Raw genomic sequence first — 25,294 nt, 5'->3', positions numbered from 1 at the left:
AATAACTGTAAGGGATGAAATCCCCCGCACAGAGACTTGGCCAAGTGTCACTCAAAGGAAAGAGTTGAAACTGGCAGGGAAGGAGCCTGCCTATAATCCCAAAGCTATGGGAGACTGAGACAAGATCGTGAATTCGAACCCAGCCAGAAGACTTAGCCAGACCTTGTCTCAAAATAAAAAAAATAAAATAAAAATAAAAATAAAGGGTTGTGGATTCTAGCTCAGTAGAAATGTTCTGGGTTTAATCCAAAAATTCTGGGTACCACAAAAAAACTAAAAAGAAGCTGGAGGTGTTGCTTAATGGTGTAGCCATGAAATCAATTCCTAGAACTCTAAATCTGTGATCCAGATACAATATTGTGCAAAGTTCTTTACATATATCATTTAATTTTTATAAGCCAGTGACAGATAATACTTGTTCTTATTTTATATGTGACTAAACCAAGACTAGAGAAGTGTAATGACTCTATAGTGTAACTTACTACTGTATTCCTAGCTTTGAAAATGCTGTTTGATCTGCCTGGAATGATGCCTTTCTACTATTTATTCACCTAGGAGAGGTTAGCTGCCTTGACTCTGAACTTTAAAACTCTCCAGTTTAAACACCTGCCTTAACTGCATGGAAGACCTACTTCTACTCTGTGTGCTTGGTTTCCTTTTCCCAACTGAAAACTGGAAATGATGGTAGCAGGCTCTCTTGAAAGCTTGTGTGAAATAGGAATTTAAGTGCTTGTTGGCAAAGGCCTGGGCATACAGCAGGCAGCATGGTATGCACTTAACACTATGTATTTGATTTCTAATGTTTTAGGTCATTATTGTAGGCAGTGCTATGTAACTGAACCAGAGCAGGCCCAACACTTTCAAAAGCAGAAGTATTGAGAATTTTTTTATTCTTCCTACAGTTAACAGGCCCAGCTGGACATAGGGCTCCATTTCATTATTTTCCCTCATCTTTTTTTTTTTTTTAATTTATGCATTTGGCTCAGGATCTCACTACACATCTTGGACTTATAGTGATCCTCCTGTTTTCAGCCTCTCCAGCAGCACTGGAATTACAGACGCCTGAACTCACCAGCTCAGCACACCCGGGGGCTGGGCTTGCGTGGCATGAGATACTGGGGATTGAACTGTAGTCCCTGCACTTGCCTAAACAGGCGTTTAGTCTGCTGAGCTATCTCACCAGCCCTTCCCTCATCTTTGTTGACAAGCATCATCTCCTTGGGCTGACAGCATGTATAGCTCTGCAGCAGAGTGCTTCCTCAGCTTGTAAAAGGTTCTGATTTGATCCCCAACACCAAGAAAAACAAAGATCACAGCAGGCATAATAGAACACACATTTAATCCCAGAACCTGGGAGGCTGAGGCAGAAAGAGCACTACAAATTTCAGGACAGTCTGAGCCTTATAGAAAGGCCTGATCTCAACCAAATAAACATAAGAACAAGGATCATGTCTTCATCCTTTAACAATAAGCCTCTGTCTCTAAGCATAGTGGTACATGCCTGTAATCCCAGCACTTGGGAGGCTGAGGCAGGAGGTTTGCTGCAAGTTCGAGGCCTGTCAAGGCTACATAGTAAGTTCAAGGCCAGCCTGAAGGATATAGTCAGACCCTGTCTCAAGGAAAACAAAAGAGAGGCAGGGAGCTGGGAAGATAACTCAGCGGTATAAGAACCAGCCTGGCAAGTACAAGGTCGTGAGTTCAATTCCTGGTACTAAAAAATAAATAAATAAAATACATAAATAAGGCTGTGTCTAATAGCTGGTATTTTCTCCAAACCCATCATTCTAATATGATACTTTCAGTCCTTTGCATTTGTTACACTTGCATGAAAACAGAGTAAACCAGTTCTTAATAAGGACCTGAAATGCTGTTCAATGAAGAAATGAGTGCTTCTTAAGCCAGGCATGGTATCGGGGACCATGGTACAGAGAACTCCCTGCAGAGAGGCTAGAGGCAAGACTCACCCAGCTGATCCAGGAGCAGAACATCTTGCCAGAGTGGCATGTCAAAATGCTGGGAGTCCAGAAAAACATCTCAGGGATATAATTCAATCATTCTAGCATCTTCAAGAATTCACAGAAGCATACCATAAAACATAAGTCACACTTTTATTTATTCTATAGCATTGCGATGTTTTCATAAAAAAAAAAGAATGCTATTGAATATGGTGATGCACACCTATAATCCCAGCTACTTTTGTTTTGTTTTGGTTTGGTTTTTTGTTTGTTTGTTTTTGTGGAACTGGGGATTGAACTCAGGCCCTTGTGCTTCCCAGGGAAGCGCTTATTCTACTGAGCCATCTCCCCAGCCCCAACTTTATTTTTATTTTTATTTATTTATTTATTTATTTATTTATTTTTGGCAGAACTGGGGATTGAACTCAGGCCCTTGCACTTGCAAGGCAAGCACTTATTCTACTGAACTATCTCCCTGGTCCAATCCCAGCTACTTTGGATAGCACTATTGAGGTCAGTCTTGGTACCCTAGAGACCTTGTCTCAAAACAAAAAATAAAAGGGGCTGAGAATGTAAGAACACAAGGACCTGGGTTCAGTCCCTCAGAACACACACACACACACACACACACGCACACATACACAAACACACAGATACAGCAATCAAGCTAGGTCAGTGGTACAATAACCCATTCAATATCTAAGCAATCTGACTGCTCTCCCATTACCTACGTCATGCTGCTCCCAAGCAAGGGATGATAATCCTTGCTGAGTTTGAGTCATTACTCCAAAAATACATGAACAGACAGATACTGCAGACCTCATCACCACTAGTCTCCTATTACTCTGGGATAAACAGAATAATAACAGAGCTCCTCATGTCATAATTCTGGGAGTCCAGGAAAACATCTCAGGGATATAATTCAATCATTCTATTGGTGTGGATGTGGGTGTGGGGATCCAGGGGATTGAACCCAAGATTAGATTTGGTGCTCAAGACCAAGTTTGAAGCCCCACCTGGTGACACACATCTGTGATCCCAGCACTTGAGAGGCTGAGGCAGGAGGATCACCATGAATTCGAAGTCAGCCTGGGCTACATAGTGAGTTCAGTGCTAGCCTGAACTACGTAACAAGGCCCCATCTCAACAAAAACTAAATAATAGTAGTAGTAGGATTATTATTAGGAGGAGGAAGAGTAGCATAAAAATAAGGACTGAGAGTGTATGTAGTTCAGTGCAAAGGCTCTGAGCTCAATCTCAGTACCCAAAAAGACAGAAAACAGAATAAAATAAAATAAACTTGGTGTCTCATAATTATGTTAAAATAGCAGACAATTTTGGTTATTGTTAGTTGTAAAAGCCAACCATAGAGCAACTAAGGGGCCGGGGAGATGGCTCAGTAGGATAAGCGCTTCCCTGGCAAGCGCAAGGACCTGAGTTCAATCCCTGGTCCAAAAAAAAAAAAAAAAAAAGTAGAGCCATAGAGCAACTAAAATACTTTCCTGGGGCCGGGAAGATAGCTCAGTAGAATAAGCACTTGCCTGGCAAGCACAAGGGCTGAGTTCAATCCCCAGTTCCAAAAAATAAAAAAATAAAATACTTTCCTGATGAAAAAAAAGACTTAATAAGCTAGGAATAGGAGAAAACTGTTCAGCCTGATTAAAAAGTATCTGAAAAACCCACAGAAAACTTGAACAAAGAAAAACCAACAGACGATATCATACTTAAGAGTGAAAACCTGGCTGGGTATGTTGGTACACACTGGCAATCCCAGCACTCGGGAGGCTGTGACAGGAGGTTTCTTTTAAGTTCAAGATCAGCCTGAGTTACATAGAAAGACTCTGTCCCAAAAAAGCAAAAATAAAATAAAATAAAGAAAAATTCGATTCAACCCAGAGCCTAAGCCCATGTGTGCGAGTGGGACCTTCCAGGGCCTGCCGGATCCTCATTTGACCCAGGCCTCATGTGTGAGTGGAACTTCCTCCATCAGACAGGCCTGGTGTGGAACCCTGCAGCAGAACTCTCTGCAGAGAGGCTAGAGGCAAGACTCACCCAGCAGAACATCTTGCCAGAGTGGCACAGACGGTTCACCTCCGAGGGCTGCAGCAGGAAGAAGTGGTGCACAGCAGTCAGACCCAAGCCACACCCACCTGGATGAGTCTAGACCTGGTGTTAAGGTGATAACCGTACCAAAGTTCTACACCAAAGGTCAGAAGACAGTGCTGTACAAAATGTCAAAAGAAGAAGCAAAATGAATTCTTAGGCTCCGAGCCCACCCAAAACAAATGCAGGAGACAATAGCATAGAAGATTGGAAATCACACACCTGAAATTTCTGAAATAATAGCATCGGAAGTAAAGAAACAACTACAGAAAGGTATATAGGAAATTAGATCAGAAATAATTTCTGAAGTAAAAAACAAAAAAGAAATGATAACTATAATGAAGGTAGTACTAAGTGCTTCTAAAGAAGACACTGCTCAAAAAATAGAGAATAGAAAAATGATGGAATCTTTGAATGAGCAATATAGGAAAGAAATAGAATGCATGAAGCAGATTCAAAGTGTTATACAGAAAATTAAAACCTCAATCACAAGCTGGGAAAATCATTTGAATGAAAGTGAAAATAGACTTTCAGACCTTGAAGACACCATTGTAGCTAGTGAAAAGGTAAGAAAAGATCTCTTAAAAACAACTAGGTTCAATCCCCCTGGGACACTCTGAGATGGTGATTGAGACTGGGCATGGTGGTATGAGTCTGTAATCCCAGCACTTGGTAGGTTGTAAACAGATACATCACTACAAGTCTGATCTAGTACTGAGACCCTGAACACTCTGTACACCCTTCCCTAAAATACAGAATTTAAAAGGGGGGGGGGCAGGGAGATGGCTCAGTGGAATAAGCACTTCCCTGGCAAGTGCAAGGGCCTGAGTTCAACTCCCAGTTCTGAAAAAAAAAAAAAAAAAGGATGCAGGAAAAAATAATTGAACATCTGCAAGATGATGCAAAGATGAACAATGTAAGACTAATAGGCATCAGTGAGAAAAACGAGTCAATACAAATGATATAAAAGGAATACTGGCAGAAGTAATAGCAGAAAACTTCCCAAATATGGGAAAACAATCTGACATTCAAGTAACCAAAGCATATAGAACTCCAAATAACATCAACCCAATTAAAACCACACCTAGACATATAATAATCAAGATCCCAGAAATTCAGCACAGGAACAGTATATTAAAAGCCACTAGAGAGAAGAAACACCACATTTAAAGGAAAACCCATCAGAATAATGGCAGCTTTCTCTTCACAAACCATCAAGTCAAGAAGAACATGGAGCAAAGTACTACAAGTCTTGCAAGAAAACAAATTCCAACCCAGACTGATAATACCCTGCAAAAGTCTCTTTCAAGTATAATGGAGAGGGACCAGGAAATAGCTCAGTAGAATAAGCACTTACCTGGCAAGTGCAGGGTCCTGAGTTCAATCTCTGGTACCACAAAAAAAAGTATAATGGAGAAATGAAATATGTCCATGACAAAGAACTAAAGAATTTCATGATGACAAAGCCAAGCCTACACAGACTACTAAAAGATATTCTAGAGAGGGATCAAAATGACCACAACCCCATGAATGAGAATGGAAAGAACCCACCAAGCAGGGCAAACAATTAAACACAGGAGAATAAAAGGTATACAAAAGCAGTCTTTCAGTTATTCTTTTGTATATAGGAGCAAAATATTTCTATCAGCACACTCTACAAATGGACTTCTCCTGCACCCTATGGGGCATGATTCTGTCTGTGTCTACAGGGTGGATATCAAGGAAATAGCAGTAGCTCAGTCCCACAAGTGACACCTGGCCACCAGTAAGTGTCATGGACACTGTCCATGTCCATGACATGCTGTAACTTTGGGCAATATCCTATCCCCAAACTGTTAGAAGTGCTGGTCATATATTTGCCATTCCAGTATTTATGTTATGTTTTATTCTTAGGGATTGAACTCAGACCCTTGCACTTGCCAGGGAAGCGCTTGTTCTACTGAGCCATGTCTCTGGCCCCTATTCTTAGTAATTCTTTACTATCATGAAAACTTTTTTAGTTGATTTTTTTTAAAAATTTATTTATTTATTTATTTATTTATTTATTTAGTGTGTGTGGCCAGCTCAGCCCACCAGGGGGCAGGGCTGGCTGGCATGTGGTGCTGGGGGATTGAACCGCGGTCCCTGTGCTTTGCTTAAGCTTAGCTTGTTCTAAGTAGGTGCTTTAGACCACTGAGCCATCTCACCAGCCCGATTTTTTTTTTTAATATTTATTTATTTTTTTTTTTTTTGCGGAACCTGGGATCAAACTCAAGCCCTTGCACTTGCCAAGGAAGTGCTTATTCCACTGAGCCATCTCCCCGGCCCCCAAATATTTAATTTTTAATTAATTAATATTTAATTAATTTTCTGAATATTGTTTTGTTGTAGGCAACTGAATTAGATAGAAATATTATAGGCAGTCAGACAGTCAGGCCCTCAAGGAGACAAGATGGAGCACAAGGTGACCTTGCAACTTGGAAGAGACAGACACTCCCACATGGGCCACACCTCAAGACCAAGACAAAAGAGGAAACACAGCTACATTCTTCCCTAAGGATGAGCCCAAATGAGTCACTGACCCAACCCCCAAGGGGAAGAGACCCTGTCCCATATTCATGCCCGCTTGCTACTTGACTCGCTTCTCTATTTGGTACTGGATTCAATCAATTTTACCTGAGCAGTGGTGCTTGTAATCTCATTGGTTGACCATAGTTTTGTCCCACCTCATGCCCACCTAAGCGAGTTCCCATGTCTTCACCACCTCAGACCCACCATGGTTTTCCTCGATAAAAGTCCCGGGAAGAGACAGCTTCCGGGGACAACCCCCTTGGGTCCCCCTCCTGTCCCTATCTCAGACAGAAGTTTTCTTTCCCTCAATAAATACATTCTGCTTATAACCTCCGTTTGTTCCTAAAATTCATTCTTTGGTTTTAGAGAACACGAACTCGGTCCAGGTAACTTTAAGGGTGGGAGATGAGTTTTTCTCCCTATGTTGTTTGGAGATTTCCCTGTATCAGTGTAATGGGTTAACTCACATTTTAGACTATAAGTGTAAATCTTGTGTTCTCTGTTGTGTAAAAATATATACTCACTACTGTTCTAAGTTGTTTAGTAACTAGTGGCTGTTTCTTGCTGTTTGCCAAGAATAAAAATTCCTGGGGCTGGTGAGATGGCTCAGTGGTTTAAAGCACCTACTTAGAACAAGCTTAGCAAAGCACAGGGACCGAGGTTCAATCCCCCAGCACCACATGCCAGCCAGCCCCGCCCCCTGGTGGGCTGAGCTGGCCACACACACACACACACATAAATAAATTTAAAAAAAAAAAATTTCTACCTCACTAATTCCTGTAAACAAAGTTAGCTTAAAAGAGATGACTTCAAAAAGAAATTAAATGGGCTTTAACTTCTTGTAACCTCAGGCTATGCAACTCAGGTGCAAGATAACCAGAAACTAAAGGAAAGCCCCAGGAAATTTAGTTTGAGTAGTGGTTACACTGACCCTGAAGGCACTGTTTTGTGTCAGGCAATGGATTTGTTTACCAAAGGGAATGTGGTTGCAGGTTTTAAAAGTGCCCCCCCAGTTTGATCCTAATTTTTGTTTTAAGATTTATACTGTATCTTAGACTTACAATCTACTTATGACATAGTATGATATTTTCTCCTAGTATTAGAAACTTTTTTTTTTTGGTGGAACCAGGGATTGAACTCAGGTCCTTGAGCTTGCCAGGGAAGCGCTTATTCCACTGAGCCATCTCCCCGGCCCCTAGTATTAGAAACTTTAAAAAGTATATTTCCATTAAAAAAATTCATAGAGATAGAAAATTAGTGCTTTCTAGGTACACAAGAAGAGGAACTGTGTGGGCCAGGGAGATGGCTAAGTAGAATAAGCACTTCCCTGGCAAGTGCAAGGGCATGAGTTCAATCCCTGGTTCTGCCAAAAAAATAAAAAAATAAAAAAATAAGACAAGGAAATGGGGAATGAATGTTTTCTGGGCTCAGGTTTTTTTTTTTTTTTTAAGGGGGAGGATGATAAAAATGGAATAGTGGTAATGGTCTCACAATACCAAGAATATACTAAAGAGTATTTAATTATGTGCTTTTTTTTCTGAGGCAGGGTCTTTTATTGTTGTTGTTGCTGTTTTGTTTTGTTTTTTGGTTTTTTGTGTGTGTTTTTGCTTTTGTTTTTGTTTTTGTTGTTTTTTTGGTCTTTTTGAGACTGGGTCTCACTATGCAGTTCAGGCTGGCCTTGAGCTCACTTTGTAGCCCAGGTTGGTCTCCAACTCACAGTGATCTTCCTGCCTCAGGCTCCCAAGTGGTGGGATTGCAGGTGTGCACCACCCCATCCAGCTATATGCTTTATTTATACTTTAAAATGATGAATTTTATCAAACATTGTTTTAAAGTGTATGTGTAAAAGAACATGCTTTGATGCCCACCACAAAGGACCAACTGAGAACTGGGAGGGGGGAAAAAAAAACAACTGATGATTATTAGCAGGGTCCAGGCTTTTTTTTTTTTTGGTGGCTGTCTCAGCCCACCCTAGGGGTGGGACTGGTGTGGCATGTGGTACTGGGGATCAAACCATGCTTGCCTAAGCAGGCACTTTAGACTGTAGAGCTATCTCATCAGCCCAGGGGCCAGGCTTACTGTGTGTGAGACTTTGAGTTCAATCCCCAGCACCAGGAAAAAGAAAATTAGAATTAGGCCTATGACATCCTGCCATGTGCTTCAACCCTCTTCAGTTTCCCTATCCTTCCAACAAAAGGAACACTTCTTTACTGGGCCATTGTGACTCTCAGTGAGAACATAGATAAGGGGTTGGCCTAGGATATGTAGCCAAAAAATATTTACTAAACAAATAAGTTATAGTAAAAAAAAAAAAATCATTAACATCTATGGTGTCCCCATTCTGAGTCAGACAGCTAATACCAAATAGCTTATTTAAGCCAGGAATATAGAAGAGCAGCAGAGTGTGTGCTTAGCATGGTTCAGATGCTTGGACTAAAACAGAAAAAAACAAAATCAAATCCATTCTCCAGCCCTTGGAGAGATGGAATAACTCACCCAAGATCACAGCATTATTAAGTGGTGTGGCTGCCTCTTGAACCCTGAGAAACTAACAGGAAATCTTTATGGAGCACTTTCTGCTAATCCAGATATGAAACTGACTGTTTTACATAAATTATCTTATTTAACACACACAACGAGTACATAAAGTGAGCATTATTCTTATTCCCATTTATATATTAGATACTGGAGAAACAGAGGGGTTGAACGGCTTGTCCAAGGTGACAGCTTATGGCAGGGGCAGTCCTTGGGTGCTTCCTGCACAGGCAACCAGGTTAGCCACTGTCCTATCTTGCCCACATTCAAATGTGAGGCACAGAAAGAAGTGCACATTCAGACATAAATGAAGGAAGTACAAGGGACTTAGGCGCAGGTGTGATCTCCCGGGGAAGTAGGACAAAGCCAGCAAAGCCAGGGCTGCACAGACCTCATCCTGCTGAACCTAAGCAGGGCAAGCAGGGGTACAGGGAGCCTGTGGGCTTCAGGGCTCCTGCACTTGAGCTAATGCAGGATGCAAGACCTGCTCCATACCCACTCGCCTGACCATGCACAGACCCGGGGCAGGCACTGATCTGTAGCACCGCACAGGCTCCCAGACATGACCTCTGACTTCCTGAATCTTCCTCCCAGAGCCTTCCCTCTAGAGGAAGGAAAGGCCCATGCCCACCCCCTGAGAATACCCTGTTGGTTGAACCCTGAGCACCCCACCATTTGTCACCATCTTCACTGCTGTCATTGGTCCAGGTTACCATCATTTCTTGCCTGGACCATTGCACTCTCTACAGTGGCAACCACAGGGTTTCCTTGAAAGATATATCATACTCAGTCAGTGTACTGCTCACAGGCCCCGGTTCTCCATGGCTCTCAGGGTAAAAATGCGAAGTCCTTTCAGTGCCTTCACTGATGCTTTGTGATCCTCCCAGGTCACCCTGTCCTCTTCCTTCCCTGCATTCCCTCAGTCACACTGGCCTCTTGCTCCTCTTTCCCTCTCTTCTCCTAGTGTTTCCTTTTCTCCAGGACACCTCACCTCCAACATATTATATCACTTACTTATTTACCTGTTGGTTGTTTATCTTCCACCTCCTCCATAAGGGATTGTCATAGATCATTGTTATTTACCATGTAACTTCAGTGTCTAGAGCTATGCCTGGCACATAGTAGGAGCTCAATAAATAGCTGTTAAGTGAATTAATGAAAGGACTAAGGCAGCCTTGCTTCTGTGAGACATTGGAACAAGACCCTTTCCTTCTCTGGGCTCCAGTTCATTCTCTGTGATTCTACAAAGAAGTGAAGCCCAGAAGGTGGCCTTGGCCAGCTAAGTCCAGACTCCAGGTTCAATGTCTAAGTGCACATTGAGAACCCTGAGGTAGAATCTGCCAACCTCCCTGACCGCTCAGACCCAGAGCTGTGGGGTCACTTCTGGCAGCTGTGGGGATTGGGAGCGCCTCCACTGCCGCCTCCACTTTCTTCCCCAGGGAGGCAAAACTGGTCCAACATGTTTTGCTGGGCCACAGGGACAGCTGCTCTGTCAACTGAGACTTCCAAGCCACAGCCTAAGTCCTTTGACCCAGATAGCCTGTGCCCCACCTTCAGACAAAAGAAGACATGTCCTTTATTAGACACCACTTCTCAGGACTCTGGTCAGCTGTGTCTCAGACTAAAGGCAGATTGTTCCTGGGGGAAAAACACATCATTGGTCTCCTTGGGGCGGGAAGAAAGGATGGGCAATGTGTGCCTGGTTCCCTCCAAGTGCTGTTCATTCCTTTGACAAATACTGGTTGAATGACGCCTGGGCGGTTCTAGGGATGTGGATATAACCATGTCTCTGCCTTTGTGGACCCTCTGTTTCTAATGAAGATAACAGAAATAAAGGAATGCCTGATGGAATGTGAAGGATGATAAATTCAAACAAAACAGAGTAAGGATGTAGGGAATGAGTTGAGGACTATTTTAGGCAGGTTGACCAAGAAATGCCACTATGAGGACATGAATTTGCATCACTGAACAAATGAAAGAACCTGCCCTTCGGAAATCTGAGGGAAGAGCTTTCTGAGAGAGGGACTATCTGGTAGAAAGGCCCTGAGACAAGGATTAGCTAAGGTGATGGAGGAGGAGCAAGAAGGATAGAAAAAGAGGTTGAAGACTTAGTAGAGGCCTCATCAACATAGAACCTTGAAATCTATGGGGGGAGTGCTGTGTTTCCTTATAAAAGAGAACAGAAGCCACTGGAGGGTTTGAATAAGAAAGTGCAAAATCTGATTCTACATCTAGATTCAGGCTCTCAGGCTCTAGAAAACTTCCCTGGGGCTGTTGTCAAGGGACCAGATCATGATAGAGAAAGAGAGAACGCAAGGAGACCAGAAAGTTCATGGGACAGGCTGAGGAGGGATCAGCAGAAGCTGAGGACTGACTGAGAAGTGTTTCCCAATAAAACCCGTGTCCACAAGAGCTGGAAAGAGCCACACAGACCAAAAAAAGCAAGGAGCGAGGCCTGGTGTATAGAGCATGCCTGGAACCCCAGTACTCTTCAGAGCCGAGGTAGGAGGATCATGAGTCCACACTCAGCCTGGGTAACTTAGTGACAGACACTGTCACCTGACTGGGTGGGAAGGACCTGGGTCCAACCCCCTCTATCAAAAAAAAAAAAAAAAAAAAAGAGTGAGGCATGACCTGAGGCAATGAGGCCTCGGTTTGAGCTCAGCCACAAACATTCCGGCTGCTGAGTACCTGGGCAGGCTATACTCCTCACTGAGCCTTTTCCTCACCCTTTCCTCACCCGTACCAAGGGGGTGACACAGTTGACCTCAAAGGGGGGGTTGAGAATTCAGTGGCACATAAGTAAGGCACAGAGCACAGACCTGGCACTAACAGACACTTGGTCAGGTTAGTCAAGGGTCAAGCCCTCACATGTACTCTGAAGAAACCGAGGGCAGCTAGTGTAGAGCCAAGGGGGATCAGAGGGATGGGACGCAGATACACAGAGTCCCTTGAGCTGTGCACCTAGGGTCCAGACAGCAAGATGGATGTGCAAAGAGAGTGAGGAACATCAGCGGACACGTGGCTCTCTCTCACCATCCTGTTTTCCCACTGGGAGAGATAGGAGAGCTTCAGCACTTTTCTGTAGAACAGAAAACAGCAAGCAAGCTGAGTGTGGTGGTGCAGGTCTGTAATCCCAGCACTGGGGAGGCTGAGGCAGGAAGATGGTTGCGAGTTTAGGACCAGCCTCGGCTACAAAGTGAGCTCAAGGTCAGCCTGAACTGCATAGTGAGATCCTGTCTCAAAAAGAAAAAAAAAAGAAAAGAAAGAAAGAAAGAAGAAAGAAAGAAAGAAAGAAAGAAAGAAAGAAAGAAAGAAAGAAGAAAGGAAGAGAAAGAAAGAAAAGAAGTGAGTGACATTCAGCTGCAGCAGCAGGAAGACAGCAAGAAAGAACGAGGACCACACACAGATGATGTGTATGTCAATCATTAGAGGTGAGGAAGGGCTGGGGAGATAGCTCAGTGGAATAAGTGCTTGCCTGGCAAGTGCAGGGCCCTGAGTTCAATTCCTGGTTCTACAAAAAGAAAAAAAAGAGGAGCCCAGCTCATCTGCTGGCCCACTCTGCACAAGACAGTTTCTAATTTGAGTTAAATGCTTAGGTTCTTGGAGGAAATGGCCCTGTTTTACAGTAAATTTTCTAATTGTTTCTAGAGCGCAGGAATACTATAAATTTACATATATTGATCTTGCTATAGTTTCAGCTTCGCTGTTATTTATCTCACACCTTATGATCCTTCTAACATTGACAGTAGTACCTTGATTCACAAACTTAATTTCCTTTACAAATCTGGGGAAGATGGCTCCATCTGTGTTTGTGTGGGAGAGACGAACTTGGTTGTTTGCCACCTGAGGTGGAGTTTACAAACAGAAGCAAGTTTGCTAAATGCTTTTGTGAACCAAATTGTTTGCAAACAAGTGTTTATGAATGACTGCATTTCTGTATTTTCTTGTCTTATTGCTCTGGCCAGGCTGCTAAGGTAATGTTGAAGTCACAACAGAAGGCCTGGACCATTTGCCAGGCCAATCTCGTTGTCCTGGCTCACACCCTGCTTTCTTGGCCACCTCCCCAACAGACCTGCCAAAGTACCATGTTGAGGCCCAGCTCAAGCACTGTTCCTTCTGAGGAGCCCTCCTGCCTCCACCCCACGCCCTCCTGGGCTCTTCTGCAGGACAGGACACACAGCTTTCACTCTTCCCAGCCTTGTTCCTCCCTTCCTGAGTGGGCAGTGGGGCCCAGCACAGGGTCTGAGGGACAGCCCAGCCCTCTAGGAGCAGCCTCAGTCAAGCAGCTCCGCCGTACCCTGCCATGCCCCTCCTCCGAGCATTGGTCTCCTGTCCAATAACAGAAGCAGCACAATCTGGAGGGGCCCTTTCCCCTACCTACCTCCCACCCAGCTGGTTCTGCCCCACCCAACCCCTCTGGAGAAGGGGGTGAGAGGTTGGGGCAGGCAGAGGCCCACTGGGATGCCCTTCTAGATTCTATCAGACGCCTGGAGTTCACTAGGATCCTGAATCTTCACACATGAGTGCAAACCTCCTTCCCAGGCAGCTCAGATAGACCCTGTAGTCACTATCCCAGGAGCACCTGCTCCTCTGTGGAACCTCCACAGGTCAAGGCTGTGTGACACTTCTAAGCCTCAGCCTTCAGAGAGTGGTGCTGCCACCTGGGGGCTGAGAAAGGAACTGCCAAGGCCGGGGCCAGAGCCACTGGGACACAGAGTGGTAAAAACATTTATTGAGCACTTGCCAAGTCATTTGCACGTGTTTCATCACACCAGTTCCCCAAGACAACCTTTGGAGGTAGTGCAACTGTAAGCCCCACTGGACACTCAAGGAACACAGGGCTCAGAGGTGTGGTGATTTGCCCTGGGTCACATAAGTGCGTGGCAATGCAGACTTGAAGCCAGCTCTGGCTCCTAGCTATACTCTAACCATGCCACTTGAATGCCTCCTGAACATCAGCCTTGCAGAGTCATCTGTGGAGGCTGTGGGGAATCCAAACAGAGAAAGTCCAGCAGATAAGGACTCCGGTCACATCCAGCCTCCCAAGAGCAGCTTGCCTGAAGGCCACCAAGGCTGCCTGGAAGAGAGGTGAGTGAGACCACTGAGTCTTCTCTCTTGGGCAGTCCAACTACCAGTCAGGCTGTTCAGGCTCTCTCTTGCCATTGCTGTCCAGGAACTGTAGGTGACCCTGTCCCAATCCCAGCATGCAGAGAACCTCTCTGCAGAACAGGAACACAGAAGGGCAGCCATGGGCCAGGGCTCAGGAATGGCATCCCAGAAATGTCCTGCCACTGGGTGGCCCCAGGGGCTAGATTCAAGCACGAGCTCTGGGCACCCACAAAGCAAACTCAACAGGCTGAGTTCGCCTCACTCGGAGGCCTGGATGTAAACTGGCACCGCAAGCATGGCACACGGGCCCTCGGCCCCGGCCTGCAGCTCAGCCAGAGCCAGGTTGGAGCCCAGTGCCTCAGCGTGCCCAGGTACCACCAGCTCAGGGTCACTGCCCACTGTGCCGCCCACCACAATGGACAGCACAGCATCCGGCTCTGAGAAGGGTGGTTTGCCAGGGGTAACCTCAGGCACAGGCCCAGCCCCCGTATCCTTCAACTCCTCCAGCTCCAGTGGGTCAGGCAAGGAGGTCACCGCCTTATGCCCACCACCGCTGCCACCACTGCGGGGAGCTGCCCTCCTCCGGGGGGGCCTCCGGGTCTGCATGTCCTTGTCCTTCTGGGGGCCGAGGCGGCAGCGGTGGTCCTTGAGGTATTTGTGGCGGGAAAAGCCCTTGGCACAGCCCGCACAGCGGAACTTGTAGTTGCCCGTGTGGGCACGCTGGTGATCGGCCAGGTGGGCGCGGCGGCTGAAGGACTTGCTGCACAGTGCACACTTGTGCAGCTTCATACCTGGGGATAAGAGGGCGTCAGGAAGGCGCACTACTCCCCACCCTGAGACTCTAAGACTCCACCCCACAACCGCACCTCTCCAGACAGCATTCAATCCCCCTACAAGCACCTCTGTCATCTGGCCCTGCTCCCTCTACTCTCGCCTCCTCCCCTCTCCCCTCACCTTCTCCCCTCTCCCCACACACCACAGGCTCTTCCCCAATGCACTCAGCAGAGTCCTGCCTCTGGGCCATCATGAGCTGTTTCCTCTGCCCGCAGCAGCCTGCTCAATCCCTGAGCCTCAGCGAACTTTGCAGGCCCCCATTGTCTTCTCACCCAGATCATCAGAGGCAGCTACTTCCTCTGGCTACCTGCCTCTCCTGGCCCTCACACCATTCCCTATAGGGAGCTACGGATGTCTTTGTCAAACACACAAATAAGCGTGACAGTCACTGCTCCAAACTCCCTGCTGATTACCCAAGTTTCCTACAGAGGGGGTGTGACCAGACATACCCTCCCCCCTCAGCCCTGCCCACCCCGTGTCTCCCTCTCCCTGCAAAGCTGTTTGCTGACTCATCCCATAGCACTGGGCTCATCCCAGACTCCCTGGTCCCCACACTCCTGGGTTTCTCAGCCACCTCTGCTTCTCTCCAGCCCTGCACCCAAAGTCCTCCAGTCCTTGTTCACTTTCATTGTTCCCCTCTAAATGCTCAGCTCTACCCAAGGGCAGCATAGCTGCCGTCTGTCTATCTGGTGTCCATGGCCCGTGAAGCGTTAGGAACTCCTGGTCACACCCTCAGTGAATCACCACTGATGCTGTGCGTCCCCATGAAATCAGCTCCAGCCCACACCCATCCTGGGCCAGGCATCTAACAGGTGCCTTCAGGCTCTCAGAGCCATGTAGCCATAGGCCTGAGGACACCCAGCAGGAAAGGTCAGCGTCTAGGCTCAAGCCCAGGCTCTGCCTCACCCCTGATCTGCTCTTCTGGTTTTCAAACTTTCTTTAACTACTGAATCCTTCTGCAAACCACTAGTTCTCCAGCAGGGGTGACTTTACTTTCCAGAGGACTTGGGCAACACCTGGAGACACTTGGTTGTCTGTCACACTGTGGGAGGGATGGCACTGACATCTAGTGGGTAGAAGCTGGGAGGCCACTAAACATCCAACCCTCATGAAAGAATTATCTGGCCCAAAACATCAGGGGAGCCCAGGCTGAAAACCCTATTCAAGACTAAGTACATGGGAAGCCTCCCAGCCACATCTTGGCTCGTGCCTGATTCACATCCCTCCACCACTGGGTGCCACGCTGATTCTGTTGTCCCTTGAGGAGATGGGAGTGGAATGGGAGGGTTGGACTGGGGCACATGGTTCCTTTCCATACAGCCTATGGTCCTGAACATGGCCTGGCTTCCGGCAGCCAGCAGTGCAAACCTGTACTGTAAGGTGAGAGTGTGTCTGCTCCTCCTCCCAGGCCCCTGAGCTGAGCCACACCCCCAAAGATCCTAGGCCCCTTACCAGAATGGGACAGGATGTGAGCCTTCAGCTTGTCTGGCCGGTTAAACTCCTTGCTGCATCCTGTGTGTGTCCTGGAACCCAACACCACCAGTCAGGGAGAGCTCACTAGCTCCAGGCCATGGTACACCCTTGTCACCCTGGGGGCTGGGCCCGGAAGCAGGGTGGGGTGTGAGCCCACCATGCTGCCCCCATCCCGACCCAACTCTCTGCCAGCCTACACAGGTCCCACTCACAAGAAGGGGCATTTGTATTTCTTGAAGGGCTCGTGGATCAGCATGTGCCTCTTCAATTTGTCCTTGCGGTTGAACGCAGACTCGCACACTGAGCATTTATAGGGCTTCTCACCTGCAAGGGACACAGACAAGAGAGAGTAAAGATCCCAAAGGAGACTGCACTTGGAGACGATGGAGACCAGCTCCTCTCCAAAGAGGGTGGCTTGGGGGGAAACAGCCTCTTCTAGTCCTCCTTTGACTGGCCAAGTAGAAGGGGGGGGTGCTTTTTTTGAAATGGGGTCTTACTCTGTTGCCCAGGTGCCCTTAGACTCTCAGGCTCAAGCGATCCTCTTGCTTCAGCCTCCCTGTAGCTGAGAGACTCATGCCACAACACTCAAGGTGGCTGTTCTAGAAAGGCTAGTCAAAGAAGTCTCTCTGCTGAGAGAACACAGAAAAGACCTGAGGCTGCAGGAAAGAGACCAGGGTGAGGGTCCCAGGCAGAAGGGAAGCAAGGGCAAAGGTCCCAGTCAGGGCACCCACACTTGAGCGCCTGAGGGACAGTGGGGAGACCAGGAAGACTGGGACAGAGGTGGATGAGAAACTGAGGTAGGTGAGCTCAGAGAGGAAGGGCCCAACGGAGGACTGTGCAGTCAAAGGAAAGGACTCTGGCCTTCACTGAGCTAGTTAAGAAGCCAGCAGAGGGCATGAGCAGAGGGCGCACCTGACTGAAGGCCTTGGGCCCCTCGGGAAGCAGGTGGAGAGAAGGCAGGGCCAGCATGATGAGTGAGCCTCCCTAACAGATGAGAGGGACAGAGTTGGGCATGAGTCTGGGGCACAGCCTGAGATAGGTGATGGTCACAGAAATATAGCCAGGGGGTCCACTAGGAAAAAAAACACTCTGTCTGACCAAAGCTCAGCAACATGTCAGGAGGTCAGAACTTCCATTATCCCACCTCAGAGCTAAGCCTTTCGCAGCTCAGAGAGGCGAAGTGACTACACCATGGTCTACGCTGCAGCCCAGGCATCGAAGATTCCAGGCAGGCAATGCGATCCAGAGCCCCCTGCTGCCCCAGACCCACCTCCCACCAAATCCAACATGGGGGTACAGGTCAGGTATCACCCAAGGATTCCCTCAGGATCTCACAGAGCTCATATGGAGTCACAACCTGCCCTTTAAAAAGGATGGACTATTCTCAGGCTGACTTGATTTCCTGCCATTTTTTGCTCTCTGGAATGAACAAAGTACTTTGAAAACCGCCAACCTATTTGGTTATGGACAATCTGGTCCTTAGAATGGAACACTCTGCAGCCATTGAGAAGATTAAGGGCGCTGTGTCCCTGCAGCTGGAAAGACCTTCTGGCCACAATGTTGGAGAGAAAAGAAAGCTACAGAACAGCTGTCTTGTTTTTGTTATCACAAAAACCTAGTCACATGTGGTTTCTTTGCATATATGTATATGTGTATGAATGTAGTGGTTTGTGAGACAGGGTCTTGCTATGTAGTTTAAGCTGGCCTTGAGCTCACTATGTAGGGCAGGCTGGCTTTGAACCTGCATGATTCTCCTACTTCAGCCTCCTGAGTGCTGGGATTACAGGTGTGCCCAACATTCCTCAACCATGTGTTTTATTTATTTTTTTAATTATTTATTTATTTTTATTTATTACATTTATTTATTGTGTGTGTGTGGCCAGCTCAGCCCACCAGGGGGCGGGGCTGGCTGGCATGTGGTGCTGGGGGATCAAACCGCAGTCCCTGTGCTTTGCCAAGCTTGTTTCAAGTAGGTGCTTTAGACCACTGAGCCATCTCTCCAGCCCCAACCATGTGTTTTATATACAACAAAGATTCAGAAAGACTGGGGGAGGAGAGCACCAAATTGTTGGCAAAAAGCAGGATACGAAGGGAGAATTTAGCATTTTACTTTATGGCTGGGCATGATGGCCCTTGGTTATAACCCCAGCACTTAGGAGGATGAAGCAGGAGTATCACCATAAGTTTTAAATTTAAAAAAAAAAAATCTTTTATGGGGGCTGGTGAGATGGCTCAGTGGTCTAAAGCACCTACTTAGAACAAGCTTAGCAAAGCACAGGGACCACGGTTCAATCCCCCAGTCCCACATGCCAGCCAGCCGCGCACCCTGGTGGGCTGAGCTTGCCACACACACACACACACACACAAATAAAAATAAATTTTAAAAAATTTAAAAAAATCATATATATATATATATATATATATATATATGTATGTATTTGGTACAGGGTCTCACTACACAGCTCAGACTTGTAGCAATCCTCCTGTCTCAGCTTCCCCAGCTCTGGAATTACATGCGTGCACCACCACGCCTGGTTTTGGTGGCCAGCACAGTGCACCTGGGGTTCTGGGGCCAGCACGGCATGTGGTACTGGGGATTGAACCTAGGTCCTTGTGCTTGTCAGGCAGGCATTTAGACTGCCAAGCTATCTCCACAGCCCCATTACTGTAAGTTTGAAGCCAGCCTGAAGTACACAGTGAACACTAAAAAAGAGGTTTTTACTTTAAGTACTTCTATATTGCTTTCACTTTTACAATCAGTACATATTACTTTTTTTTTTTTTTTTTTTTTTTTTTTTTTTGTGGAACCAGGGATTGAACTCAGGCCCTTGCGCTTGTTCTACTGAGCCATCTCCTCAGCCCTACTTTTGAAATATATATGTATATTGGTGAAGGGTCTACAGGGTATTCTAGATTGGACTTGTAGTGATCTGCCTGTTTACAGCCTCCCAAGAGCTGGGATTACAGGCATGTGACATCATGCCCAGCCTCAAATGCCTTGTCATCATAGCACACCCTGGGGGAGGGCCGGAATGGCAGGCTGGGGGATTGAGCCCCAGACCCCTGTACCTGCTTGCAGGTGCTTTAATCTGCTGAGCAATTTGGCTGGCCCTTTGAAAAATAACTTTAAAAAACCATAAAGAGAGGGACTGGGGCATAGCTTAATGGTAGAGTACATATGAAGCCCTGGGCTCAATGCCTAGTACCCAAATAAAAATTAAAAAGCAAAGAAGGCAATTTCACAATATCTACCGAAATTATAATGCACATGCTTCTTTTTCTTTTTGATTGTTGTAAAATAGACATACCATTAAATTTAGCATTTTAGCCATCTTTAAACACATAGTTCAATGGCATTAAGATCAGTAAGCCACCACCACCATCATCTCTAGAACATTTGCATCATCCCCAAAGCAAACTCAATCCTACACACACATTTTAACCTAAACCTTACACTGCTGGGAATAAATACTACAGATCCACTTCCAAAGGGATCCACACAATGTAGTGGCAAATTCCAAACTAACAGCTGAGAAGCAATTTAAAGGCCTTGAGGGCCCAGGAGATGGCTTAGTAGAATAAGCGCTTCCCTGGCAAGCACAAGGGCCTGAGTTCAATGCCCAGTTCCACAAAAAAAAAAAAAAAAAAAAAAAAAAAAAAAAAAAAGGCCTCGGGCTACAGTATAGCTGGGCAGTGGGGCACTGGCTTAGCATGTTCCAGGCTCTGCATTCTATCCCCAGCACTGCAAAAAAGTAATAGCCTAAGGGTCCATCTTATGGGACAGGAGAATATCATACCAGTGCAAAAAGGAAGGGGCTATTGGGCCAGCGAGATAGCTCAGTGGACTAAAGTGCCTAGTTAGGCAAGCTTAGGCAACCCCAGGGACCTCAGTTCGATCCCTGGCACCACATCCCCTGGCAGCCCTGCCCCCAGGGTGTGCTGAGCTGGCCAGAGTCTGGGTGTGGTGGTACAAGCCTGCAATCCCAGCATTGGGAAGGCTGATAACAGGATTACTGTGAGTCCCAGCTGCTTAGTGAGACCCCAGCTGCTTAATGAAACCCTGTAACAACCGAGTACATTAAAAAAAAAAAAAGGTGCTATTTTAGAACATCTTCAAGATACACAAACTAAGAAATAAGGTTTAAAATTATTGAATTACATGCTCATTTATACAAAAGTAAGCAAGTATGATGTACAGATACAGACTAAAACTAGAGTGACCCACACTAATTGAACCCATAAAGTTAATTTTAAAATAAATAAATAAAAGCAATGGAGCCAGCTGACTATGGAACCACTAAAATTAGTTTTTAAAAAATAATGATTGGGCCTGGGGAGACAGCTCAGTGGAATAAGTGCTTTCCTGGAAAGCACAAGGTCCTGAGTTTGATCCCTGGTACCAACAACAAAAAGAAAGAAAGAAAGAAAGAAAGAAAAAAAAAAAAAAAAAGAATGATGCCCAATGTGATGGTGCACGCCTATAATTCCAACATTTAGGAGGCTGAGGCAGGAGGACCACAGTGAGTTTGAGGCCAGCCTGAATTGCATAACAAAATTCTGTTGCAAAAAGAAAAAAGAAATCTATACTACACAGTAATAGAATGAATTAGAAATAGCTTAAAAATTGCAAACTGTGAGTTACAATCTGTAGTAGACTTCAGTCTTTGTTCGGAGGCATGGTGTCACTATGTTGCCCAGACCAGCCTAACTATGAGGCACAAGTGATCCTCCCACCTCAGTCACCCAAAGAGTTGGGACTACTGGTGTACACCGATGCCAGGTAGTAATCATTTTAAAAACAAGAACTGGACCAAAAAAGTACTGCTTTGCAAAATTTGTTTTAATATACTCTATGTGCATATATATATGACTTCAATGTAACACATATAATTTTAGGGCTGGCAAAATAGCACGGGGAAGGTGCAGGGAGATAGCCATCTATCTATAGCCACAAGTGGAATAAGTGCTTGCCTGGCAAGCGCAAGGTCCTGAGTTTGATCCCTGGTAGCACCAAAAAAAAAAAAAAAAAAAAAGATAGCTCAGTGGACTAAGCACGTGCTTAGGCAAGCGCAGGGACTGAGGTTCAGTCCCCCATACCACATGTCATGCTGGCTCTGCTCCTGGGTGCACTGAAAAGGCCACCAAAACCAGGCATGGTTGCGCATAGCTATAACCCCAGCTCTGGGGAGGCTGAAAACAGGAGAATCACTACAAGTCTGAGGAGCCAGGGAGATGGCTCAGTAGAATAAGTGCTTGCTTGGCAAGTGCAAGGGCCTGAGTTCAATCCTCGGTACCGCAAAAACAACCAAAAAAAAAAAAAAAATTAAAGTTCAACAGAAAAAAATTAATGTCAATATGTCTCAACTGGGGAAGCAAGGAAAGGGGTCTTGGTATAGGTTTGGCTGAGAATTTTGCAGCAAGAGCAGCACCCCCAGTCTTGGGGCTCAAAGTGGTGGAATGGAGTGAGGTCCCCCCAGCTCTGCGGCCCATCTTGCTCCAGCAAGGGTGATATCGCCTTTCCATAAGTGCAGCAGGTAGTAATGGGCCAGGAAGGGGAGGAAGAACGGGGAGTCAGGGGGATGAGGAGAGGCCTAATGGGGTGTAGAGGGAGGAGGGAAGGGATGGAGGGGGCTGGAGGGCACCAGAAGCACCAACGGGGACAGGCAGGGGAGGGACTAAAGGGACGAGGAGGGGGAGAGGCTGGGCACTGGCACCTACCTGAGTGGATGTGGGCATGCAGCTTGAGGTAGTACTCGCGTCGGAAGAACTTCTTGCACACCTGACACTTGAACCGGCCCCCGCTGCCATGGGTGGGCAGGTGGCGCCGCAGGTATCGTTCACAAGGAAACACCTAGAGGAGAAGAGTGGCTTCAGGTCGCCCCCACCAGGCCCCCTCCAGAGCTCACAGGCCTGTACAGACCCCTTCCTGTCTGCCTCCAGGGGACGGAACCCAGCATCACATCAGCCCTCAGGACCTCCAGGATCCTGTTCACTCATGGGTAAGCCGTCAGGACACAGCCATACTGGGCTTCTGCCAGGCTGTCCTTCTAGAAAGATAGGCATACTTTCTCCCTTAGTCTCACACATTCTTAGTGAATCTTCAAGAGCCAGGCAGGGATTGGTGAGCTGCCTGAGGCATGCCTTCGCTGGCTCCCCTGTGCCATGCTAGGCAGAGCCCATTCGGCTTCTGAGTGATCACCCACATTTTTAAGTCAGCATTTAACCCACTGAAAAGCAGCCCCCTTTGCTTACACAGGGCTCTAAAAAGACAGAGGGGCTTTTATTCCCCTCAGAGTCAGGCCTGAGGTCAAAAGACTGATGAAGGAATGAATGAAAAAGTGAACAAACAAGTAAGGAAACAGATAGCAAAAGGCCAGAAAGCACAGTCACTTTTCGATCCAGGCACAAGATGAACATTCATTCATCCATTTGATGTAAAGAAGAGATGAAGGGCACAAACCCAGCCACCACACTGGTTCTCAGGCCTGTCACTGGCTTCCCCACCCATAAAATGGGAATAGTAAGAGCCTAGCTTCCTCCTGGGGGTCTTTGGGTCAATTCAGGTAAAATGCTCAGCACAGCACCTGGTACGTGCTTCTTGCTCAATTCTGATACCTTTAAATCCCAAAGCCTGAGCTTGGGCTATATAATTAGAAGTGTCTAGAATGAGGTCAAGGTAAATCAGAGCTGTCCTGGAAAATCCGCTACACAACGTTGCTAAAAAATTAGGAGAGGGGCCGGGGAGATGGCTCAGTAGAATAAGCGCTTGCCTGGCAAGTGCAAGAGTCTGAGTTCAATCCCCGGTTCCGGAAAAAAAAAAAAATTAGCAGAATAAGGAAACAAGGTAAACCCATCTGGGGATATAATCAGCAAAACCCAGGTTGCGGGAAACTACGCAGGACCTGTGGCCCTGTTTCTTCAATAAATAAATTAAAAGGAAACTAGAAGGGAGAAATGGTTTGGGCAGGGGTGTGGTATAGATTAATGGAAGCTTTTATTGTATCAGTCAACCACAAGCTGGAGACCTGACGCAAATAAACTTTAAAAAAATGATGATGGCCTGACCCAGTGTCCACTGGAACACTTGTTGGACATTTGATGGCTTTAGGACAGGCTGCCAGAGTCCCGCAAAAAAGAACCAATAATAACAAGGGTAATGGTACAGCCTTAAGGAAGCTAGCAGTGGACCCACCTTCTGGCAGTGCGGGCAGGGGAAGTTGTGAGTGGCAGTCTGCAGGTGGTGCTCCAGGGCTTCCTGTGTGGAGTATTTTTTGACACACTTGACACACCTATGTGGGAAGCAAGAGGAGAGGTGAGGAGACCCAGCAGCGGATCTGTCTCTTGCTGCCCCAGGGCCAAACCAGGAGGCAAAATCCTCATTTAATCCACTCTCAAATCCATCTGCTCTTCCGCTTGCCGCTTCCTCCATCCTCCCCAACTTGCATCAGCTCCTGCTCCGGCAGCTGCAGTCGCTCCTCTCGGGCTTGCAGTCTGCTCTCCGTAAGACAGCCAGGAGTCTTTAAAAAGCTACACCAGGACCACAGATCAGTGGCAGAGGCCCTGCCTAGCCTGTCTGAGGCCCTCAAGTCCATCTCCAGCACCAAATAAGTGAATAAATAAAAGTGAAAACCAAGACAAGGCCTTACAACCCGACCCACTCCCTCCCACCTCTCAGGTCACCTTTCTTCTCTTGCCACCTGGCACCCTTCACAACATGTCAACTGGAGGGGACTGAAAACTACCAAGGAGGTCGGCAGAGCACAGTTCTGAGGGTGCCTGTGGACGAGTGACACACAGACCTGCCAACTGAGGGACGAGGACCTACTTTGGATGTGAGTGGCATCAACCAAGAGACTTGTGGCCTGAACCAGGGCAGAGGACCAGAAGGAAGTGTCCATTGTGGAAGAGCTCCAGCCTTCGCCACTGCTCTGGGGTATCAGCTTCCAATTTCTTCAGCCTTCAAATGCAGACTCACACCAGCGACTCTATAGTGAGCTTCTTTCCAGGCCTTGACTTTGGCCTGGTGCTACATCCTCCATCCCTCTTGTGATGTGGCTTCTATCTTCAAGTAGCTAGCTGCCCAATCCTGTGTGGGCAGCCACTGTGGACTCCTCTGCCTATGATCCTGTAAGCCAACCTAATAAATCCTCTTGCATAGTTGCACACACATTTCCTCACGGTTCTATTCTGTTCCTTTAGAGAACCCTCACTAATATCCCAACTGCTTCACTGCTCTGTCCACCTTCAACAACTGAACACAGCAAGCTTGCTCCTCCCTCTGGGCCTTAGTACTCGCTGTTGCTATTACATGAACTTGCCCAAGCCCTCCCCAGAGCAGCACTTTCTCATCCCTCACATCTCAGCTTGAATATCATCTTCTTAGAGAGGTCCTCCTTGGCCACCCTGCCTCATTGCCCCCCAACAATTCACTCTAGCCACTCCCTATTAGGTCTTTCAGTTTATTTTCTTCTTAGCACTCATTATTTGGATTTTGTTTGTTTGAAACAGGGTCTGGATATGCAGTTCAGGCTGGCCTTGGGCTCACTTCTGTAGCCCCCAGACTGGTTTCTTTTTTTTTGGCGGAACCAGGGATTGAACTCAGGCTCTTGTGCTTGCCAGGGAAGCGTTTATTCCACTGAGCCATCTTCTTGGCCCTTCCAGACTGGTTTCAAACCCACAGTGATCCTCCTGTCTAAACCTCCCAAGTGCTGGGATTACAGGCCTGTGCCACC

At 46.7% G+C, this 25,294-nt stretch overlaps 1 protein-coding gene across 3 annotated transcripts in view; it reads right to left on the bottom strand.

Annotated features, from left to right (window-relative positions):
• Nucleotides 1–13,858: 13,858 nt before the first annotated feature.
• Nucleotides 13,859–25,294, bottom strand: part of Znf341 (zinc finger protein 341) — a 64,627-nt gene continuing 53,191 nt past the window's right edge. For 2 of the 3 annotated variants that reach the window (XM_004630823.2, XM_012514683.2), the window contains 5 exons: nt 23,755–23,851; nt 22,281–22,413; nt 16,775–16,886; nt 16,542–16,612; nt 13,859–15,046 (listed from right to left, as the gene is read on the bottom strand). In XM_004630823.2, the coding sequence (XP_004630880.1) occupies nt 14,514–15,046; nt 16,542–16,612; nt 16,775–16,886; nt 22,281–22,413; nt 23,755–23,851 (946 nt within the window). In that variant the 3' untranslated portion in view covers nt 13,859–14,513. The remainder of the gene's footprint in view (nt 15,047–16,541; nt 16,613–16,774; nt 16,887–22,280; nt 22,414–23,754; nt 23,852–25,294) is intronic. The other variant, XM_023714938.1, reaches the window with a different exon arrangement.

The sequence above is a fragment of the Octodon degus genome, unplaced genomic scaffold (assembly GCF_000260255.1).
Source record: "Octodon degus isolate 3935 unplaced genomic scaffold, OctDeg1.0 scaffold00037, whole genome shotgun sequence".
NCBI lineage: Eukaryota > Metazoa > Chordata > Mammalia > Rodentia > Octodontidae > Octodon > Octodon degus.
The sequence above is the reverse complement of the archived record's forward strand: the minus strand, read 5'-3'. Positions and strand labels throughout refer to the sequence as shown.